Source organism: Bombus affinis, chromosome 9, assembly GCF_024516045.1.
Source record: "Bombus affinis isolate iyBomAffi1 chromosome 9, iyBomAffi1.2, whole genome shotgun sequence".
Taxonomy (NCBI): Eukaryota; Metazoa; Arthropoda; class Insecta; order Hymenoptera; family Apidae; genus Bombus; species Bombus affinis.
In genome coordinates this window covers 10054360-10077662 of record NC_066352.1, presented here as the reverse complement: position 1 = coordinate 10077662, position 23303 = coordinate 10054360, and the positions used below count along the sequence as shown (strand labels likewise).

At 40.9% G+C, this 23303-nt stretch overlaps 2 protein-coding genes across 25 annotated transcripts in view; one reads left to right on the top strand and one right to left on the bottom strand.

Annotated features, from left to right (window-relative positions):
- LOC126920105 (5-hydroxytryptamine receptor 2A) overlaps nucleotides 1-17641 on the top strand; it is a 38594-nt gene extending 20953 nt beyond the window's left edge. For 10 of the 12 annotated variants that reach the window (XM_050730045.1, XM_050730042.1, XM_050730040.1 and 7 more), the window contains 5 exons: nucleotides 9038-9262; nucleotides 10576-10894; nucleotides 11879-12094; nucleotides 12878-13174; nucleotides 13780-17641. In XM_050730045.1, the coding sequence (XP_050586002.1) occupies nucleotides 9038-9262; nucleotides 10576-10894; nucleotides 11879-12094; nucleotides 12878-13174; nucleotides 13780-14020 (1298 nt within the window). In that variant the 3' untranslated portion in view covers nucleotides 14021-17641. Of the gene's footprint in view, nucleotides 1-9037; nucleotides 9263-10575; nucleotides 10895-11878; nucleotides 12095-12877; nucleotides 13179-13779 lie in introns of those variants that run through there. The other 2 variants (XM_050730043.1, XM_050730044.1) reach the window with 2 other exon arrangements.
- Nucleotides 17209-23303, bottom strand: part of LOC126920111 (heterogeneous nuclear ribonucleoprotein K) — a 91372-nt gene continuing 85277 nt past the window's right edge. For 12 of the 13 annotated variants that reach the window (XM_050730059.1, XM_050730066.1, XM_050730058.1 and 9 more), the window contains 5 exons: nucleotides 21499-21627; nucleotides 20863-21286; nucleotides 20216-20370; nucleotides 19952-20121; nucleotides 17209-18297 (listed from right to left, as the gene is read on the bottom strand). In XM_050730059.1, coding sequence (XP_050586016.1) covers nucleotides 18270-18297; nucleotides 19952-20121; nucleotides 20216-20370; nucleotides 20863-21286; nucleotides 21499-21627 — 906 coding nt within the window. In that variant the 3' untranslated portion in view covers nucleotides 17209-18269. Of the gene's footprint in view, nucleotides 18298-19947; nucleotides 20122-20215; nucleotides 20371-20862; nucleotides 21287-21498; nucleotides 21628-23303 lie in introns of those variants that run through there. The other variant, XM_050730069.1, reaches the window with a different exon arrangement.

Genomic DNA, 23303 nt, shown 5'->3' with positions numbered 1-23303 from the left:
ATTTTATAACAATTTTGATTTCGTATGAACAGCAATTGTCAGACGTAGCAGGAATTGGGCGAGACACATAGATACACGAGTGGAATTGAACGAAAGAAATTTCCAATAAAACCGCAAGTTGTTGAAAGCTTCGGCTACCGTTTCGCACGGATGCTGAAACGATTTCACGGGTTCAGTGTCCACAATGACCAAATTTTAGTCAAAGATTTACGGAATCACTAAAAGCACCAGAAATCTAATTCAATCCGCTTTCAATTTTCCCAATAATGGTGTCCTCCCAATCCGCTTTTTACTTACTACGAATTATTTGTCCAGCCTTACGGCGATCGAATTTTCGTTTCTATAGAGGCGAAATCTATAAATGAAAACTTCGACAGCCTCGAACACTCCTTTACGAACTTTCAATGAAACCAATTAGACGGCAATCAGAGTTTCCCGATTGCTCTTCTGCTGCTTTATTTCCTTGTTCGTTTTGTTTGTTTTATTATTCAGAGTCCACTCGTTAATGACTCGTTTGCATAAACGAAAATTACCAGGCGAAAATTCGTCGAAATATCCTTCTCCTCGATTACACCTTTTAAATTTATTTGTTTTCCAGGGATTCTATTCTGTCCGCTTCCCTGGCAGCTTTTTTGGATACCCAATCGTATTTTGCAAGGTAAACCAAGCTATTTATGAGCGATACCATTAGCTTATTCTCATTTATCTTAACATATCGACGATAAAGTAGATAAGTACTGGCACAGCGATGAAATGCAAAAACAACGCTTTATCATCAAATATCTCTCGTGAAACGGGTTCACAAATATCCTTTATTCCCTATATACGGAGGTTAATAATAACGATAACTACATATCTCATCTCCGTTTTTATACTTTTTTTCTATACCCGTGATTTTTCTCCCAGAATCACAGAAAGCGCCACTAAAATGGTGGTACGATATTAAGCAACTCAAACTTCTTAGTAAATGATCTTTTAATTTAATCAGTTGCTGATAAAAAGGGAAGTTCCACTCAAAACCGCGGAACATCTTCGTTGCAGAAATTCCGCAATTTAGGAAAATAAATAAATAGCCGCGAGCGTAGGATCGCTGGCTCGTTAGAAAATTCGAGTTCAACGATCGTGCACGAACTTTCCCTATTTTGCTTCGAAAAATTCCTTCACGAGGAATGCCCGCAGATGAACTAATTGCTCGCTAGTTCTCGAGTTATTCCACTCCAAACTTCCGATATACCGACGAAATCTCACGAATCGATCGGTTCTCAACTTTGCGTTTGCTTTTTCGAAGCGATTTTCGGTTGGAAGATGAATGCAAATGATCGAGAATGCTAGTATGCCTCGTATCGTACGGATCCACTTTTAAAACGTCCCTTTGAACGTCTTCCTGCCACTTTGCCTCTCGACTTTCGTCGAGTCTAGCGACAATATCGAGGGGCGAAGTAATGGGCGGCACGGTTAATGGAGTCCCGAAGGGAAAAATGCCGAGGTCGATTGAAACCGCGTCGCAGTGAATTATTACTCCAGCCTCTTGCAACGAGATCGTCGAGAAAACCATTGGAAAAATATGATTTCAAGTAGAACGTTGCATCCCGGTGAAATCGTAAGTTTTGCTTCTAGTGGCACTCGATTTTTTAACTATTAATGAGCAACACTTTTACGACGAAAGGTTCCGTTTCGACGCGATTTTGATTTTCACGGCAGCGGACATCGAGGTTAAGTGTATTTTTCCGTTTATCGATAAGAAGTCGCCGATGGAACGATATTCGACGAGTTTCGTGGACTCTGCTCGCCGCCGTGAATATTATCGATGGAACGTAAAAATCCTGGAATTAGTTTCGTTTCTTTACGTAGAAGGTAGATCGGAGTTAAAAACAAGGGTTCGTTTCCTGGAATGAAATTTCGTAAAAATTATTAGAGTTACGAAAAAGACGAGTATGTATAATTATCCGACATTGTTGAAATCCTAATGCCTTATTTACTTTGTTGCAAGTAATATTAAAATCATCGACGACAAACAGAGACGAAAGAAAATAATATTACATCGCCTATTATGCCGAATCGTATGTTATACAGCACGCAGTCGAATTAGTAGCAGTACTAGTAATCACTAATCGTAATTGCAAGAAAAGTAATTTTAAAAGGGGATATTCCAAAGTGGGATGCAATTTCAAAAGTGGCACCGACTGATTTGCCTGCTTTGTTTCTACCACTTTTCCAACTCTTTTCAACGACGTTCCGAAAAGTAGAAGATGGCTACGAAAAATTCCGTTCTAAGGCCAGCCCGTTCCTGGCACGATTTAACTTCGTCCACGAAGTTTCTTTCGCGCGCGTTTGAAATTGTAATGCCACGTCCGTGATTCCGACGAAACAGCTTGGTCTATTTTGCCGTCGAACGACATCAAGATCACGTCCTGACCAATGCTGGAAACTTTGTCGGAAAATAGCGGAATTTTCATTTGTCCATTCCTTCGCTGGTTACGGTTCTGTCGACAGAATGAAATATTTCTCGCTGTGAAAACTAACAGCTTCCTTGTCATACGTTTTCGGCGTTAATGCAGCCGGAAACGAGGTCGCGAATTAGTCGATGTATTTTCGACTTGGCGTGTTTCGTTCACGGAAATTGCGTTTGTCATTCATCAAGAAGAACGAATTTTTCGTTCACAGAACAGCAAACATCCTGATGAAATTATTCGCTTTCACGCGAGCAATGAGAAGGGATGAATAAAAGTGAAAGATTCGTACTAGGCAGAAATTATGTAGCGCGACCGTAAAATCAACGGAAGTTAAAGTATACGTGTTATCATTAACGTAACTATAATGTAACGTGTAATTAATTAGATCGTTGGAAATCCACTTTTCATAATCTTTCTTTCAAAGGTATTTTCCAGGTACGTTCCAATTGTTAACAACTAGAGATTAATTGTTATTAACGTGACAACTGCTGTCGTGCAAAATTGCCACGGCTTAATACTGTATAGCAAAATATTTTATGATATAATTTATCAATATTAGTATTTTGAATAATGGATTATAAGGATAGATGTAGGTAGTTGTATAGCTGACAGAAATTAGGTTAAGCTATGATTATTTTGTTTTTGTTTATAAGTAGGTTTACATACACTGTTCTGGCTTCTTATGTATATATCTTTGTTCGTGTGTAAGTCTTATAGTTATTGTTCTGATTTACTTTATATGTGTAAATGAAGGACTTCGCAAGAGCCGAAAGGAAGGCAGAAATAAATAAATAAAAGTATATATATAACAATAGTATTTTAAATGCCTAGAAGAATACCATAAGAAAAGCGTATCTTCGGCCCTAAACCTATCTTTGTCAAAATTTGAATTCCATAGTCAGAGATAATGAATATAAGTTAAAGATATTCTCTCGATCGATAGAAAAAATCCTTTGATACGGTTCCGTCTATACTCGAGAGTGTTCTTGGGGGACCTCGAAGACTATCGAAACGGAAGATTGGGGCAGTTTTAGAACCGGTGATCGCTGACTCAGACGGAAGAGCAGAAACTGGCGATAAGATAATTCTGAGGTCAGGATTGCATTGAAAATTCCACTCGCGTGTCGAGGAACAAATTAGATAAATGTTGTTCGGTCGTACGAATGATAGGCCTGGCCATGAATTAGGCTCACGGGTGAACAATTTTTTTCGGATTACGATTAGGATTCCGACAAGTCTGAACGTTTATGAGGGAAGGTTCCTGTAGCTTTCTTTGCGAAAAAACTTTTACGTCCTCTTGCACGAAAAGATTCTATGTTATCTCATTGGACGCGCAAGCTCCCTCATATTTTTATCTCGTTCGTTTCGTCGCTTTCTAACCGTATGAATCAGGTTATCTTGTATTTTCGTATTAAATATTATCGTTTAATTCACATACACCCGTTCTGTGATATATCATTAAAATGCACTTTGTCAAACGAAGCAGGTGTCCAGATATTTTTAAACAGCAGTATATTTATGTAATATACGCTTGCTATTTTGTACCACTAACGTAATAATAAAGATAACTGTTAATCGAAGGATTTACAAACGAATCTAGATAACAACACATTGCCAGTTGAACAGGAATTCACACGAGAGTTTGTGTTCCTGTCTGACTACGTTTCGACCAATTCCACTTACCGAGGTATACCACCCATATACTATCGTCGTTTCTCTTTCTACTTTCAAACTGCCATTAACCATAATCATAAAAAGACCATACCGAGTTACGATGTAATTTTCCTTCGTAAATTCTTTCAAGTAATCGCTTCCAAATAGATTTACCATCCCCTTCTTTTTCTCGCAATAGGCTTTTCGTACAACGAATTCCCGAAAAACAAGCTTTTACGATCGTAACATCTGGATCTTCGTAGAACCATATCAGGAGATTCAGAAATCTATTCCCCTGTAAAGCAGCGATCATCGTTGTCGTCTTATAAATAATGCATGCGATCCTTGGTACATACAAAGGATCGTTCTGACAAATAAACGAAATTCTCGATGCTTTCTAGGTGTGAGAAATGACAAGCCGAGCGAGACAAGAAAGGCAAATATGACAGCCAGAGCTCCGTCTTTGATTCTTTATCCGCCTCGATGTTTCGGGTTAAGTTACACGTACATCGAACGAGAAAATATGGAACTATACACTTTCGTTTCCGGACGTACAAACGCTTTGTATCGAAGAGTTTGCCTCGATGCAACAAAATTTTATTTTCCCTTTGACTGTGAATTCGATAATCGGTATCATGTTAGTGGAGCACGCCTCTCGCCTGCTCTCTGTTTCGAAACCCAACGAATGCTAAATTTTATCGCGTGTTTCATTTCACCGTTACAATGGTATTAATAAATCAATAAAGGATGTATCGTCCGTTACTTTGATCGAATAAATTTCATTCGGATTATTATAAATAACGGCTCGTTGTTCGACATTCGTCGTTGTGCATTTTTTATCAAATATTAGCATGTGAAAAATTTCCCAACATTTTCCGTATAGAATGAAATATCCGAGAAGCTCCGTCGGCTAAATCCATTCTATGTATAATCCTATGTATAAAAACATAGACACCGAGCGCGTTTCGAATTCACCGATAACCGCTCAATATCTTCGATATTTTTCGATATACAAGCTCGTGGAGGAAAATAGGGTTTCCATCGAAAACATCTCCAAGATGTCTCGTTATCCATGCAAATGTATGGTCGTTTCTGGGCGATACTTTACAAGACTTTCATACGCTGTTTCCTGTGATTCGTTTCATATTCGAACACAGCGAACCGAGCTCCACTAATTTGAAGCTTCTACGACTAATCAGCACGTTCTTTTAAAGCCATCTAAGAGTGGCTCGATAGAAGTTACCGGTTTGCCGTATTAATTAGAATCGATCAATTAACTCGTTAACCTACTTTTTCGCTAGTCTAACGCGCCCGGCTTGAAATATTAATTTGAACTCGAGAGGCTCGAGAATGCGCATCTTATTTCAATGTTTGGACCCTTCTCTCAGCTAATGATCTTTAGAAAAGAATATATTACTCATTCGTGAATAATTTATTTCGTTCAAGATTCGTTGGTGATTATGCTAACGTTTCAAATCGATGAAAAATACTCGCAACGACGCAATGGGTACATCAAGATCCCGTCTGACTATAAACACACTGTACTACTACGTATCGCTCGCAAAGTTCCAACTTTGTGCAATATTCTGCGAAATGTTAGACCGTCAACGATTGATCCTATACTGTTCGACTATGGAGCTTGGTAGAAACTACAGAAAGATGTATAAAGAGAACTTTTGTATCTCCGAATAGTTGCGAACATCGTTCGTCTTGATTTAACAGAAAATTGCGTTAAGGTAGAATATTGTTCGTTCTGATTTAATTAGTGCATTAAAATTACAGTATTACAGTAAAACGTCATATTTATGCAGGACAGCACAGAGAAAATGCTATTGAAATTTTATATCTGGCTTGCACGTTCTCCGAGTCTCGATGCCATTAAGAATTTCTGCGGAATTTTAGCGCGTTCAATTTCCTTTCATGGTAGTATCAATTTAAGTTCTCTCGCATTAAAATGCTTAAGTACCCTATTGATTCGTACAAGTAAAACATTTTCATTTGATAGATGGCGAAAGACTGTGACACGGTACCGTACGCGTTTCGATTTCTCGGCTATAAACGTATCGTAATACAGCGATATTGCCGGGATAAAAAGGCAAGGAATTGTCACGAGAAATAAATTTGAAAGCGTACCTAATGGAAAACCCGTTCTCGGAACTGTCGATACGTTTATCACACAAAACGTGTCATCGTTTCGGGGACACGATTACAATCGGGGTCAGAAAGGAAATAACAAAGGACGCGCAATTTCTACGTGAACGTCGTACCGAGCGAAGTGACGAAATTGCATTTCCGGCGTGGATATCGCGTCGACGCGAATATGCATACTGTCCTCGCCGCTGGAATTGTTTCTCCGCGACTCCGTCAACAAATATCTTCGAGGGTACGAGGATCTTTGCCCCTCGCTATCGTTTTTCCTCGTATATAGAACACATCCTATTTCCTTCGAGAACCAGCCTCGCGAGTATTCGCCAATCGAATGATTTAGAGCTTGGAAACTGCTCGATTTAAATCAAAGTTTTCCAAGTCGACAATATTTTGCCACGCGTTTCGTAGACAGATAATGTATCTATCCTCCTTCGTTGTTTTATAGTTAAATAGTCGAATAACAAATAAATAATTCATTCTAAACTAATAAATATGTCTATTCTTCGGGCTTCCTGTTACAAACGAATTTATGCAAACCTCTGAGGAAACTGGCGATTCGATCGAACACAAGTTTACGTATTTGATACTTGAGAAACATCGTTACTCGAATAGTCGGAAGTTCTTCTCGCAGCGAGCCGCGACTCGCACATAGCGAAAGATGAAACGTAAATAATAAAATCGCGTATGATGCACACCACGCGAAACTTCAAAGAGACCAGAGTTTTTCAAAGAGCACAGAAAATCGTATAATGTAAAGCGACATAAACGCGTAGAATATTCTGCTTTTTTTTTTCTTTTTTCGATCGAGGTAACGATTGCTTGCGGAGGCTCAAGGCTAACCATTTGTCTGGAAGTTGCAATTAATCCCGCGGAAAAATTTCCACGATCTTTGTTACTAATCCGTAGGCGTCGCGACGTCGATGGGTCTATTCCTAAAGAATTTCATTACGTGCAAGTTTAGGCGACCAAGTTTTCGTCTCCACGCGTCACTCGTAACTTCGAATTAGGAAGTATCGTAATATAACGCGGGCAAACGTAATCGTAGCACCCGCTAAGTTTCTGCATTTTAAATGAAAGATTAGGGTAAAAGGTATCTTCCTCGCAAGCGAGTAATTAATCGAATTAAACATTCATCCAAAAGATTTCAGATATCCTGAATCTTGAGCTTGCAAGAAGGTAGGTCCTTTTTGCAGCATCTTTTTATCGAGGCCGAATTTCTTGACTTGTTCTAAGAAAAGTTCGAGCTTGAGCCTCGTCTTTTTTAAACACGATAAAAAGGTCATATTTCATATAGTTTTAGGCCAAATATAGAAACAATCTGTGTATCGTAAATACGACTTTTAGAACCTAAAGTCTCCGTCAGATTAATTCAAATGGCTCTTTTATCTACCGTATTATTATACTTACATGGCTCTAAATATTCTTTTAAATTTCTACTCTCGTTCTTATTAATACTAAAACTACCAAACATGCTACAACGTGGTTATAACGACTGATATCGAATCTCTCGTTTTTGCAATTTCTTTTTGACTCGGGCTTCTTAAGAAAAAAAGCTGAAACGAACTCCGCAGAAGGCTAGCCGCGGAACTTTTGACCTTCATTTTCTAAACTAGTTATTAAAAAATTTGGCCTCGGAAGCTTCAAGTTAAATAGTTCCGTCCTCGTGAAGAATTTACGATAACTCTTAAACTTAGAAGGTATTTGCTTAGAATCCACGTCAAAGCAGAATCGTCGGCTTGATCGTGAACTTCCAAGGGGAAATACTTTCTTCTTATTCCCTCGAATATAAAGCTGTTCGACAGAGTCTCTCGGTGTCGTAAAGTTAATTGTCTGTCATCGGAATCTGCTGGATTTTGACGTGGACGCGCAATTCTGTTAATTTTAACTCGCAAGATGCACGTGAAAACGGACAACATCAAAGGACTTCAACGTTAACAGCCGGTTTACATTGGTGGCATTTTGTGTGCTTTTGAGTGTAACCTCCGAGTTTGCTCGTGTTTCAGAGAGGTCGGATGAACATGTGTACATCTTTAAAATGGCAAAAGGCGTCACGTACGAATACATATTTAGTTTAAGGTAAACCGATAATTAAACGCGTCGGGCTCGTGCCCGGAATGCGGACGGAAAGTTGTGCGAAAATCTCGAAAATTCGCTAAGTTAGCCATCAAAAGGAAACTTTGACAGCGCAGCGTTTCGCCGAAGCTAAAAGAACCAGTGGCGTCGCGCGTTCATGTTGGACAAATTAAAGACAAACGAAATTGAATTTCTCTATATCTGCCAACTTCGACCACTGTCGCGTTTGTAGATCGCGGAACGATCGTATTTGATAATAGGTGGAAAACCATTTCAAACGTTGCACTCGCCTTTTTTCACGCTCGCGTACGGTTTCGAGGAATTAAAATCACGAGATACGATCGCTGGGAAACTCAAGGAGCTCGCTGTTCACGGTAAAAGGGTAAAGGGCAGATGGCGAATATACGGAAGAATAGATTAACTTGTACAGTTGGACGAGTTGAATTCGAAGGAACGTGCTCGCCCGAAGATAAACTAAGTCGAGATAACGCTAAATTATTCCAAGTATCCAGTTAATAATGGGGTTGCGTCCGGATAAGGACGCTTAGAAACGAATGTGTCGGACAGACAGACAATTGCTGGAGGAACCGAAAGGCTGGCAGTTCGTGGAATTAAACGCATTCCGATATTCTCGACGCTAGTACGTCTCTTATCGGAACCGTAAAAATTTGTCGAAATTCTGCTAGAGTTATTTTTGTCGAATGTTACAGGATACTGGCCATTCGGAGTACTCTGGTGTAACGTTTATGTGACGTGCGACGTGCTAGCGTGTTCCGCGAGCATAATGCACATGTGCTTCATCTCGCTGGGCCGATATCTGGGCATCCGAAACCCGTTGAGGACACGGCACACGTCCACCAAGCGGATGGTCAGCTTCAAGATCGCGGCCGTGTGGTTGCTCGCCATGTTGGTCTCTAGTTCCATCACAGTTTTGGGTAAAATAAATTCTATTAAACGTTGGAAATTAGCTATTCCTATATTTTTACTTCTAAGCGAAAATACAGCAACTGCCACGGCCACTTGCAGCTTTGAAATCCTACAACGTGGTATTGAATTTTTGTTTGAAAAATCTTATTGATTCTCTTTTCAGTTAACTCTTACAACGAGAGCCGATAGCTGACGTAATTTTCTATTTTTCTAGTATAACATTAACGAGTATAGGTTATAGGTGTAGCGTTGCAGCGTCCGACTCGCAATTATATGGTGGAAAAACAACGCACGATCGCGTTTCTTACGTGAGTCGATAGCGTAGAATCGTCGGAGTAATTTGGAACAAACACTTGTTCGAAACAATAATCGAAAAATTCGGCATTCGAAAAAACCTCGTTCCGGAAGACGTAAACCGGATGAACCACTTGGAGAAATCGGTTTCCTTTAAACGTTTCGTCGAGTACCAGAGTAAATGGAAAAGTTTTACGCCAACTCTTCTTCTTACCTTCTATCCAGCAAAGGCTGCTCGATATTCGAAACTATTCCAAATACTATGCAACCAGGACACGGATAGGTCGATAAACGACTACGGTTTTACCCAAACGATGCTGCTGTTCGATTTTTTTAAGAATCCTAAAATTGGGGGAAAGAAGATGAATCGCATCGCATCGCATCTATAAGCTTTCACCTTTCTCGTTAATTCCAAATCTTCTGCTATAATCTGCATCCTGTATTCGTTTATAGTCCATTCGAATGGCAATTCTGAATTTCACATTCCGCGCGATGTATTTTTATGTTACGCAAGTCTGTAAATTACAAATACTCCGTGGGTGTAAGTTTGCGGTTCAAGCGAAGGCGAGAAGATTCTCTGTGGCTCGAACTAAGAGGAAACCGAAGAATAACAAAATTCCGTCGGAGACTACATTTTCGAGGGAATCGAGTTTAAAAACTTGCCAAGTGTATGTAGGCGAATTTGCCTAATCTTCAACTAGAGAGGAAACTAAACGAGTAAACAACGGAGAGGGTAATGGTTACTCTACACCTCGAAAATTAATCGTCAATGTAAAATAAAGATTTTTCGTTTAAAAAAACCTGTTTAAAAAGAAATAGGAAATGAAAATATTTAAGCAAAAATTAACCTACTCTACAAACCCTCAAAGTTGATCTCCTCGAAAACAAGACTTCGGACAGCAAAATTTTATTTCACCTTCTCGACTTATTATTCGGATCTATAAGTTGTAAATTATAATAATATGTACAAAAAAAAGCAATCGGGTAAGCGCGAATAATCGTCCAAAAGTTGTTGGTAATTTTACAGGTATAATAAATCCCTTGAATATCATGCCTCGACCAGGGACGTGCGTGATTAACAACAGGGCGTTCTTCGTGTTCGGTTCTCTGATCGCCTTTTACATTCCCATGATCGTTATGGTAGCCACGTATATACTGACGGTGCAGCTGCTCAGACAGAAGGCTCGTTTCGTTGCGGAACATCCTGAACGGGATCAATTTCGAAGGCTGGGAGGCAGATATTTTTCGACGAAAGCTTCCTCGACTACTTCAACTACGGAAACCAGCACATCGTCGTCGTCGGCGCGATACATGTGGAGAACTTCCGGCGGTGTCGGAAGCGAAAGGTAAATAACGATATATCGAGCGATTAAAAAAAAAAGAATTATTTTTCAGTCGCGGAAGCGATCGCATGTTGTCTCTGAACACACGTCGTCGCCTTAATTACATTTATCTTCATCCTTGAACTATGCGACAAACATCATCAGCGCATGAACAACCAAACGTTTGATGCCATGCCGTTAAGTGGGCGACAACTTTTAATCGTGCCAATTAACCTAATGCAACGTAGCCTTCGCTGCTGATGCCAACGGACGTAACTTAACTGTCCCGCAACTCCACTGGCGCATTAATGGAATTAAAAATCTTTTTCGTTAGTCGCCGCTTATTTCACTCGCGACTAGACGCTCCGCTAAATTGGAAGGGTTGGAAGAAAATTAGTGGATGCAGTTAGGGAAGCTAAAACGCGAACGAGGAAACTGCGGAATCTTAGTGAGAAAGATAAAAAGTATCGCAATTAACTAACGTAGAAATTGGATTTTTTTGTGTTAGTGGGTTCTTTATCGTTTCCATTTATTTGTCCAATTATGGTTTCCCAAATATATTTCCATCCAACGTTAAATAGGATAAGAGGCTCATCCGAGATACGAATCTTCCTTTCCAAACGTTTCAGGCACGACGTTACCTCGCGTTAAAACTTCTGATTAGTAAATTATATTAGAATAAATTAATATAATCGTCACCGGGCTGCCGTATTTAACACCATGAAATCCAACCACCGTATCTTGCGCTAACGATATTACGAATATTCTTTTTGGATGTTCCAATAGAAAAATTCGAGATGAAAAATTCGGCGTGCATCCTTTATTGGCGTAACGTACAATATCGTTGCCGTGATCCGTTCATTTTTCACAATGCTCGGCCTTCGTTGCAATTCGGTTGCGGTTCGTTGCAATTCACCATGGCCGATAACTTGATTTCGCGAAACAGCGATGGTTCTGCAGCTTAACTAAATTAAACGCGGGGTTTCTGTCTCGTTGTAAATATAACAGGGGCAAGGGCGCGAGGTCGAGCAAATCCCAACCGCAGCTGAATTTCACCGTGAACGGCGCCAACAACCAGACCGGAAGTACGGCCGGCACGGAACTGAGGTCGAAAGTGGATCAGGCTACACAAACGCCGGAGAACATAGCCCGCGAAACAAGGAACTTCACTCTGAGGGCCCTCAAGTTGCAGTTGAACGTCACTCCCAACGCCCTAAATCTCAGGTGAATTTCTTTCTCCACTCGATCGTTGCGTCAAAAAATATCCGAGATATCGCGAAACGAGATATGGACGGGCAAAAATCTCGAGATTTTGCTTCTGCGTTTGAAGGGGCACGATCACTTTGCCACTCGTTCGAAGGAAATGCTTGAAAGACGACATTTCAAAGACCTGCTGTTCCTCTATATATCTTTTCATTTATCTCGCGGCCAATATTACTTTTTAATTTCGTAAAATGTTCTTTGCGATACTTCTAAGCAAACGTTTCCACCCTTACGACCGTCGTTGGTGTATCCAATAACGATTGATAACGATAACGCGAATTCCTTTCCACAACGACGTGTAGGACGCGTCGTAAATGGGATTAGACAGCCGCTGTACAACGCACACGGTGCGTCATCGATTTCGGATGAATTTAGTTTGCCACCGAAAGTTTCCCAATTTGTCGTCGCTTCGTTTACGTTCCTTTACGTCTGAAATAAAATCGACAAGATCGAAAGTAGAGTAGAACGAGGCGTAACCAGTTATCCAGAATGTTTATCGCGATCCATTGACAAAGTTTAATCGCGAAATTGACGCCGCACGGCGGATCGCAGAGATTGTTCGTCCCTCAAAATCCTTGACACAGGATTGCGCGTGAAACGAATCGCACCCATGAGAGACACGAGGCAGGATTAACCCTCGAGAGTGGAAACCATTTGCATGTAGAAATGGTGATCAATTCGAACTTCGACCGCTTCGTGGATTTCGAGTTCAACGAACATACATCGGAATCCTTGGGTTTCTAGGTTCCTCGCGGGACGAACGAAGAGAAGATCGTTAGCTGCGAACGCCGTGGCAACGGAACAAAAAGCCAGCAAAGTGTTGGGTCTGGTTTTCTTCACGTTCGTGCTGTGCTGGGCGCCATTCTTCATTTTGAATATTTTCTTCGCGGCCTGCCCCGAATGCTCGGTGCCGGTACACGTGGTCGACACGTGTCTGTGGCTCGGTTACGTGTCCTCCACCATCAATCCGGTGATCTACACGATATTCAATAGAACGTTCAGGGCTGCGTTCATCAGATTGCTGAAGTGCAAGTGTTCCAGGTGAGCGTAGAAGTATTTTACGATTATTTTACCTGATTGAAGTTGAACGTTATTAACTCGAACGCTTGAGGAAAAAAAGACTCTACGAAGGACCATTATTATTAGGAACGTTATTTTTTCAAATTACATATTCGTAATATCGTATCGTATTGCTCTCGCGATCTTAACGAATCGAGGTAGACAGTCTACTTTCTCTGTGATGATCGTGCTTTCTCTGGCATTTCCGGATAAATTTTCTATACTCAACACCCGAAAACTTTACTTCGTCTCTTGAAACTTGATTTCTTCGTGTCGGTGTTCTCGAAGCTACTTCTACGTCAGGTGCAAAAAGAAAAGAGAAAAGAAGAAATAAAAAAAAAAGAGTCGTCGTTGTTTCTTCTACGAAAAACATTTCTTCTACGAGAAGCAAACAAATGTACGCGAAAATAACGACAAAGAACGCAGAAACGAGGAATATGAGAACGGGACATCGAGCCATTAAATCCCATAGCACGTTCTACCGTTCCGATTGTAGGGAGAGAAGGCTCGAGGGACACTTCACTAGCGTTCCACGACCTTATTACTCTCGTTTAATGCATGTACCTGCAGGGAGAAACGTTTTCTAGGTCAGCAAGGTCGGCGAGATATCGTTCAGTGACGGAAGGTGGACGCAACGCGATGAGCCTGTGCACCCCGACCGCGCTTCCATTGGTCATTAGTCTTCAGGGTACGCCGTTGTTGACGCCGACACCGAATCCGACGGCCACACCGGCCTCAGGAAGCTCCTACGTGACGATGATGCATCGCACGCCAACGTCCCTTTACCGTGACAGTTTCCATCAGCATGAACACGATCAGAATTGTTGAGGAGAACCAAGTGTTGTAAGAAATGCGATCGATGCCACGTGGAACACTCGAACGCCTATGATTCTTTTATCGAGGGATTTCTTCTTGATCCGTGCTTTATAGAAGAATTTCGTCGGGATTTGATGGAAAAATTTTGACGCGATCCTATTTGTCGGATAAATTTCTCCGGTAAAACAGTCGTCAACTTGAAACAATTTTCTAATTCGATACCTGCAGAAGGTACGACAGAGTATCGTAGAAAGAATAGCAAAATGTTTTGCCTTTAAACGAGCAAACTCGGAGCAGGCAATAACGAGATGAAATTAAAGGATAATACAAGAAAGAAATGCGAAAGATTCCCGTCAACTTAAATAGCGGTATTCGTTTTGTTTGTTTGATCGTGATACAAGCGTTTGAGTGTTTTATTGTAGTCTCGAATAAAAGCGTAGTCTCGAAGTGAAGGAAACGTTTAAATTGACGTCGACATGGAATGCTCGACGTTGACGTTGATAGCTGCACAATTTTCCCTCGTGTCTTTTCATGCTCAATCGTGGTAAAACAGGCTAGCAGAGAATCGGGTAATCTTCAAGTACGAAGAATACATATACGTAAATGTTATAAAACATTTTATTATTATTTTCTCCGAACGATGCGAACAGATTGGGCCGGGTGTTTCGTCAAGCCAAAAATTATAGTTAAGTCGATACGTGTGTTGTAGCGAAGTATGGTTCTTTTAACGAATTACGAGTAAAACTGCATGGAATAAAGAAGAATAGCGGCGTATCGATTCCATTGTAATGGTAATGATCGTATGAATACTTTATTCACTGATCCTGCGCTATTTTCTCTTCAATACACGCCGGCTAAAATACAGTATCGTCTGTGATACCGATGGAAGGCTTCTTTACTCTGCTGTGCACGTAGAGACTTGTTCGTAGAAATGTTATTTAATTAACGAAATAATAGCCACAGATGTAACACGATTAAAAATAGCGTCCTCTTCGTCTGAAAATCTCGTCGATTTAAAATTCACCGTCTGCGAAATCTACCACTTAGTGAAACTTAAAACAACTTTCACGGAAGGGTCAATGAAATTTTCGTAGTTCTCAGCCAGGAAAGAAGTAACAGTATGAAACAGAGATGCAAAAAGTCATTCCTATTTTACTTTCATTTGTACTAACTTTTATTTGACAAATAAAAAGTATCCATTACAAATAATTGTAAACTGTATATCTTATATAATACACACATCGTGATACGAGCGAATCTTTCTCACTTTTTCATATTTTCATCTTAATTGTGTACACGCATCACTCTCTCCCTCTCTGTCTCAACTTTGTTCAAGCCTTCAATGATCACAATTACAAACTTTCTTCCACCGTGTCTTTCCTTGGCATTCGCACACACAGGCACGCACGCTAAAACACACCAATTTCTCTCCCTCTCATGCATTTCGTGTGTGTATATGTATTTTTATGTATGTCTCTGTTTTGTTGCCTGTTTCTCGTGTAATCCTTATTACGTAAGTCGGTCTCGGGGCAATGAGAAAATATCCTGCCTCCCTTCCAAAACTGCCGTCGACTCATTCGTCGAAGTTCGAAACACGTTAACGATAAGAATGGAAACTGCCGCGTCACGTGGCAGAAACTGCGAATGTTTCAAAGCAAAATGCACGAAATACTTCCTTGAGATTCCAAGAAAACCGCAATTCAACCCCTAAAGCGGTAAATATCGATAGCTCGGTTATACGAGAGAAAAATGGATTGAATATAAATCGATATCAACGGCAACAAATTCGCTGTTGGCAAACGGAAGAGAAGCCTGTAACTAGAACATTTCTCATTTTCCCCGACAACCATGAAAAAGACGGTACAATCGTGAGTCGAACGAAAATGCACGCGCTTCTCTGTTCGAGATCACGCGGACGTAAAAGATTTCCTTTTCGTGTTTTCTTTCTTATTTTCTTTTTCATCTTTCAGATAAACACGACGTTGTGGGAGTGAACCGTCAGAAAGGGGGCGTGGGGGTATCGGTATTTCTTCTTAGACGTAAGAGAAAAGGGCGGCTCCGTGGCGACCGGGGTCGGTCGTTTGATCGAGATGCGTTAAAAAAAATGCCCTTCGTAGCATCATCAAAACCCTTTCTCGGGGGCGGTGATTCCGCTTATTTCTTCTATTTCACTTTCGTCACGTGGCTAAGTATACTATCAGGGAATGAAGGAGAGAGAGGGTAAAGGTGCTGAGAGTGTCTCTTCGAGGAAGGGAAAGAGGACGAGTTAGTTCCAGCTTGAGGGCGGCTTTTCGACTTCCTGTTCTTCTCTTTTTTTTTTTTTATCTCTTCCTTTTCATTTGCAATAAATCTGTCTTTAAAATTCACATGCTTGTTCAAGTTGCAACCCCTAAAAGAGAACATCCGTGTGTCCCGTCGCTGATACAACGTATAAAAGTCTCAGAGGAAACAAGATGAAATCGTAGGGCTCGAAGAAGTGTAAAAAGGGACGACGACATTGGGATTCGTGGTAATTTACAAGGAAATTTCGTTCCTTTGTTTTCTGTAAGACTGTGCATCGGACGCGCTATACGGAGAGATCATCATGGTGTTCCCTTTTGGAAGTACGAACCTGACATTCGATGTCTATCAAACCTTTTCATTTAAACACTGGATCCACATACACATAATAAAGCTTCTTCCTCGCTCCGTTTGCTCTTCGTCTTTTCACCGACGATCGTAAGATACAAAGCGATCTTATACGTCGCCAAGAGTGACGTATATATGTGATATAATATACATATTATAATGTATTCGTCATTCTTATAGTTTAACGTTCTCCAAGTTGCCTCTTATTTCCGTTTAAACGCGTTATCTATTACTTTCTAAGACGCAGCATCGTCGGACTTCGTTGCAAGTTTTCTTTTGATTCAACATCTCGTATTATATAGCGATATTTCCCAATGGAGTTGCATCTCTAATAGTTTAGCTTATCACTCTCTATTATTAGAATTCTTACACGCTTAACAGTTATACCGCAGGGAAAAGATCACGAACATTCGTTACGCGCTCGATCTGTGAAATTGATGCAAAATTACTCTGCTTAATCTTACGATTTTACGATCTTACGATAGTTAATAATAATTAAGTATAATCGTAATGCAGCAGTAGACAGATGGCTGTGTGACGATTGAGGAAAGGGACATGTTATCGTTAACGACTTCTTTTCTCTTATTTTTAATTTTCCTTTTTTTCTTTTTATGATGTATTATATACAAAAAGTATCCGCGTATTATAATGTTTCTATCGATTTCGGTTCTCTCGTCGTTATCGCTTTTCTTTTTTTTTTCTTTTTTTTTTCGTTAATTCGCTCGGCAACCTCTCCCTTCCTTCGATTTTACCGATACATTTTCAGAATGTACGATTTGAATTTTAACTTGTAAGATCTTTGATCTTTCGCTGTCAGAAACCACGATTCGTCTTGCAAAATTCGTGATACTTTTTTAAAAGAAAAATGAGAAAAAGACAAGATAAGTTTCTCTTGTTTATACGAGGTTTCTGTAGTAAAACAGCGAAGAACAAAGGGTTCGGAGAACATGTGCGCTTCGATAGTGACTTCTGCGGGTATTAAAATAAAAAAAAAAAATAATAAAACGAGTGGGAAATAAAAGAAGAAAAATGATCGTATCAAAGCTTGCCCAGAGTCGTGGAAAAAACACACGATATAAAATGATTGGAAAAAAATAACTAAAAAAAAAAAAAGAGAGAGAAAAAAATGCGTAAGATCGAGAATGATCTCAGGCGTAGAAACAGTGCTGTTCTTTGGCCTTTTTGCACGAGGAGGCTGTTCCTCGAACGCCAATTCCAAGATTCTATACTCGTGAAAGTAGGCAGACGAGCGTTTCTTACTCGTAAATCCGTATAATCAAATGGAAAAGTCCACAAAATAGACTGTCTCTCCTTGCGTTTTGCTTTGATCGATTAGTATTTATTGAGAACATTTTTTTCTGACTTTATTTTCTCTTTTTCTTTTTTTTTCTGACTTTATTTTCTCTTTTCTCTTCTTTCTGGGATTTCCCTCTTTCTTTTCTCACAAATGCACAAGGAGAAACGCCAGTAATATGTGATATTATTTTGTTTCTTTTTTTTTTTCTTTCGATGAAAAAAGGCTTCAAGAGTTTCCGTTTTTTAATTAATCTTCACTTTTAACGCGAAGAAGTATCCCTAAAAAAATTATAAACGCATCTTTGGCTCCCCCGAATGTTTCCTTTAACACCATGTTCTAATAATGGTCTGCATTCTCGTGCACGCTGAAACAAAAGATCACCAGAAATATCTCGTTAGAAATAGGTAGCTAATATTCGTACGATCGATTGAATTAATGTTTCTCATACATACGACGTAACTAATTTAAAATGGTTAGTCGATGATATGCATCATATATATGTATCATTTTCCTTATTTTAGTTACTGAATGACCATAAAGTTTTCGGATTATCTCTCCTTATTACCTATACTACAATGTCTTCCATTTCTCGTGCCGAAAGAAATACAAGCTTATAACAAAGGACGATCAAACACATTTATTTTTATTTACCATTCAAGCGATACATTCAACCTCGCTCATCTTATTTTCATCACAGTTAGATTCGATATCTCGTCGTTAAGATTATTTAAAGATGAAACACACTTTCTGTAATATCTACACGTGACAAGCTTAGGAAAAAAATGTTACGATTAGATTACGATAACGCGAGAATTCGTCGGCGCATACGCCGAAGGCCGCAGCGGGATATGTTGTTAGTTCCAGAAAAGCAGGAGATTCTCGGGAAGAGAAGCCGACGATCGCGAACGCCTTTGTAGGATGATTAGTGATTCTTTGTTATATCGAAAGTAGAACAACAAAATCACTAGTCTTCCATGCAACAGCGCTCGATTTCCCCTTTGTTTAACTCGTTGAGCTTTAAGTGGTAGTAGCAGTAGGCAGACGTGTTCTCCAATTCTCCGTGTCACTGTCCACCTTCGATTTCCTTCACCTTCGCGACGATTACTTTTTCCCAGTTTTGCTCAGTTTTCTCACGTTTTCTCCTCGTTTTGGTTAGTCAGGACGTTTGGTTAGTTCCTCGTGCGGGATGCGATTAGAAGCAAATTTAGTTTCTTCCGTTTCGATGGCGTTTGCTTGTCGGAAGGTGGCTCCTGGACGCACGATCGCTTCGCGGTGATAAGCCAAGTATGTTAATGCATAGTCGCAACGTGAGCATGTGAAGAGGCTTGTTATCGTTCCGAGACCACTTTGCGTGTAGTTGCGCAATATCTGGCAGGAGTTTCGATCGCGATTTATGAACATGACCGAGCAAATTTTCTTCGTACCCCTTAACGAGCTTTTCCAATTTTTTTGATATTAAAAAAATATAAACGTTATTTATACATATATTTTCTTTTTCACTTCAACGCAAGATTTACAATCTTTGACAGTACTTTCTATTTGAAGCGAAGTGACGCGTTAAGGGGTTAGCAAAAGAGAATCGCGTTTCACCGTGGAAAAGTGGCGAAATCGATACTCATGATAGATATGGAACGCGTGTTTGCGCATTATAAGCTATCCATTGCGGCGAGATAGAGGCGTGTTTATACAGAAGCTCCCTACCCATTTTGCGAAGGCTTGGAACGCGCGCGTTTATGCGCCGCAGATTCGTTCGAAAGTTACTTTACAAGCGGATTATTACATACTTCGCCAAGAAACAAAGACGTAGAATTAATGGAAACTCGTTACAAACAATGGTTCGATTATGCTGAGTCATAGACGCACTATAATGCACCACGCAACGTACAGGAAATGTTAATTACTTGTTAATCGACGTCAAGATACATGTTAAGATGCTTGAAGAGTTACATAATAGATGTACGCAAATAGAGCAAAGGTATAGGTTTAAAATAAAAAAAGAAGACAATAAAAGTAATTACCTCTGCTGAAGCAGGTACTGAGCCATTTGTATCTGACTGGGTAATCCGGTTATAGTGATAATGCGATCGTTACTGCCAGATAACGGTTCGTCTATAGTAATTCCAGCGCCGCTATCCGATCTGACTTTTCGAATTCTGGCTCCTCCCTTACCGATAATGGCCCCAGCGAGCTATTAACAGAAAGAATATTGAAAATTACCCGTCGTTCGTCAATTTAACGGGCTATCAATGTGCAATTCTATTCTTTTTAATTCCACGACTTACGTCCTTGGGAATGGTGACTTGAGTGGTGGTCTTGTTTCCACCCATGTTGCCCTGATTTCCTTGATTGTTGCCACCCATGGGTGGGCCGCTCATTCCCGAGTTAGCGCCGCCACCCAAACCGTTTGGCGCGCCTCCTTGCATACCCCATCCATCACCTGTGTGAAACACAACGATCGTACGATGATAGATATCCTCTAAGCCGGAGCAAACAGTGCCGCTTGACACTTCGCCATTCACCCCATTTGTTCCAAACTTCTAGCCGAAGATTCACGAGCGGATTAAATTTAACCGCGGTCAAAATTACGAACGGTTCTTTACCAGTGGCCATTTGTAACGCAATTTCAAGCCATTCCGTACAACAATGTCGGTCAAATGCAATTTAACCGTCATCTGACCGTCACGCGAGTTTTATGTTTCGTCCTTGAGGCGCAGAAATAGTCTAAAAGCTATCGATATTACGCGTTACGATACTTCGCTTATCGTGATAATGTCGATTAGCGATAACCATCAGCAATGTCGGCCACCGGTGACCACCAGCAACGTGTGGTGCAGTCGAACCGCAAAGTACAAACTTCTCTTTTTATCAAACTCTCCAGAAAGACAATTCCCAACATTTGGGGTTCATCCTACGATGCAACTTCTCTTACCATTGTAATTTCCACTAGCGTATGGTGGCGGGCCACCCCTATTGCCACCGTAGCCACCTCGTCCACCTTCGTATCCGCCACCTCCACCGCCTCCTCCGCGAGAATTACCTCCGTAGCCACGATCCGGTGGCCCGCCAGACATTCCACCGCCTCCGCTGCCTCCACCACGTGGTCCACCTCTTGGTGGTGGCGGAAAGCCGCGATTCATGTCGCCCGGTCCACCAGCACGGTTATCGCGTCGCGGTGGCATCCCACCGCCACCGCCACCGCCGCCACCACCGCCGCCGCCGCGGCCTCCAGGACCGCCAAAGCCGCCTCCTTTCCCTTGGCCACCATCACCCGTTCCATAACCGCCGTAGTCGTCCGCATAGTAGTCGTCGAAGTTGTGCGGATCGTAAGGATTGTTCACGCCTTTCAGCGGAGACTGAAATAATCGAATAAAATGTTAAAAGGATCGCTTCTATCATCGATGGACGTTGTAGTAATTGTTCTATTCGACGTGTAAAGGGTGTTTTTGAGTTTCCAAGTTCTTGGATTTGCAGAAGAATTGCAGAAGGATCTCGAGAAGAATTGTTTCGTGTTTCTAATTTTGGTTGTTGCCAACCAATCGGCAACGAAATAAGCGACTATACTTACGGTTTTAATGGTGGCGATTAGCTCGCGAATACACTCGATGCAGGTATTCGGTTTGCCACAAATGCTGATCAACCGGTCGGTACTGTGAGGACAGCAGTGCGAATAGATCTTGATCCTCGCTCCGGTCTTCTGTAATACAGAAAATGCATACGGTTAGAAAAAGGTAGATATATAATGTACATATGCGTTTTAATGATGCGAGTTAATTTGTAAAAATACTCGTTTGAATGCATAGAGTGATATTAGGAAGAAAAGAGTTTGGAATGTAAGTAAAGTAAATGTGATGTAAGCTGAAAGGTAAAGATTATAACGAATAATAACGAATAATAAAATTGCTTCTTTGAAACAAAGAAGAAAATTGTAGAGTTTTGCGGGGGAGAAACGGGCAAAGAAAGTGAAACTTTAATCGCGACCGATCACGGTTGTCGCGTTTCTTCGCTCGATAACTCGACGTCACGTCGTGCGATTCTGAGGCGCCAATGGTCGGATCGCGTGCTTCGAGTTGGTTAACAGTCACAGCCCCTTGTTTCTCGAGATTGTACTTTCAGAGACAGGGTCGGGTTAAAAGCGGTAAACGTAGCCATTTGGTCACCTTTAATCCGTCTCTCTCCTTTTTCTCCAACAGAGGCGTTTGCATTTTCTTTCTCTCTCTACTGGAAACGCTTTAACGTAATTATCGTGCCAAGATCTCTGATTTCTCTTAGGAAAATGAGGGAAGGGTTGCAAGAAAGAAATAAAGAAATATCGTGCAACACACTGGTAATTAAAATTAGCGATCGACTTCTGATCACACGAATCGTGACAAACTTCAGTTTGTCAGAGTACAACATTCGCAGCAGGTTTCGTCTCTTCGCATTTTCTTCGCTTGATCCGCTCGGGAATACAACGTGGATATCGTTTGCAATGGGTTTGAAACAAAGTCGAATCGCGTGAGACAGCTTCGATGAAATTAACGCGATTATTCGCCGTGATAATCAGGGAGGATCGTAATGAAAGGAGAACCGGTGATTAGGAACGAACTGGCAGATGTAAAGATAATTGCACCCCTGTCGTTCGTGCTCATCTACCTTGATGGTCTTCAACGTCTGCCCTCTCCACTCGAATCTAACGAAGTGAAAAACTTGACACTTTCCAGTCGTTCGATCTCGAATATATCTACTAATTACAATTGCCAAAATTTGGTGTTCCTCCTTGAAAATTGCTCGGCATTCCCGCGAGGACGAAAAGATCGGCGCGAGGCAATCCAATCAACAGACACGTTCCCGGCAATGGATATTCGACATTGTGTGGAAATTGCACCGTTTAATTACACAGATCAAAGCGAATGGCGTCGTCCGCTTCCCTTGCATCCATCCATCCGTTTCCGAACGCAGACATCCGGTCACGTAGAACCGGATCGCTTTTACCGGAGACAGAATCTGCCTGATCACTCTCGACCCTTTGCCTCTCGATTCCACCTTGTTTCTTTCGAGATATTAAATACTTCCGGTTTGCCAACTAACGCTTACACTTTACACGTTAATTCTCACCGTGTGACGGCATACCAACGATGCTTCCTCGATCCGACAGATTCAAATAATTCGACGAGCTTTATTGAAAGAATAAACGCAGATAATTTCACGATCGAACGATCGATCAACGAACAGAAATTGTACGAATCGTACGAGCCCGACGTTCTGCTGTCAGAAATATCAACGATGGACAAAATCGAGCGTTAATAGAATCTAGATTCTGGGAATTCGAACCAAAGTAACTTGTAGACTGAAACGTGCAAAATTTGCATGTGTAAATGAGCCGTATAACAA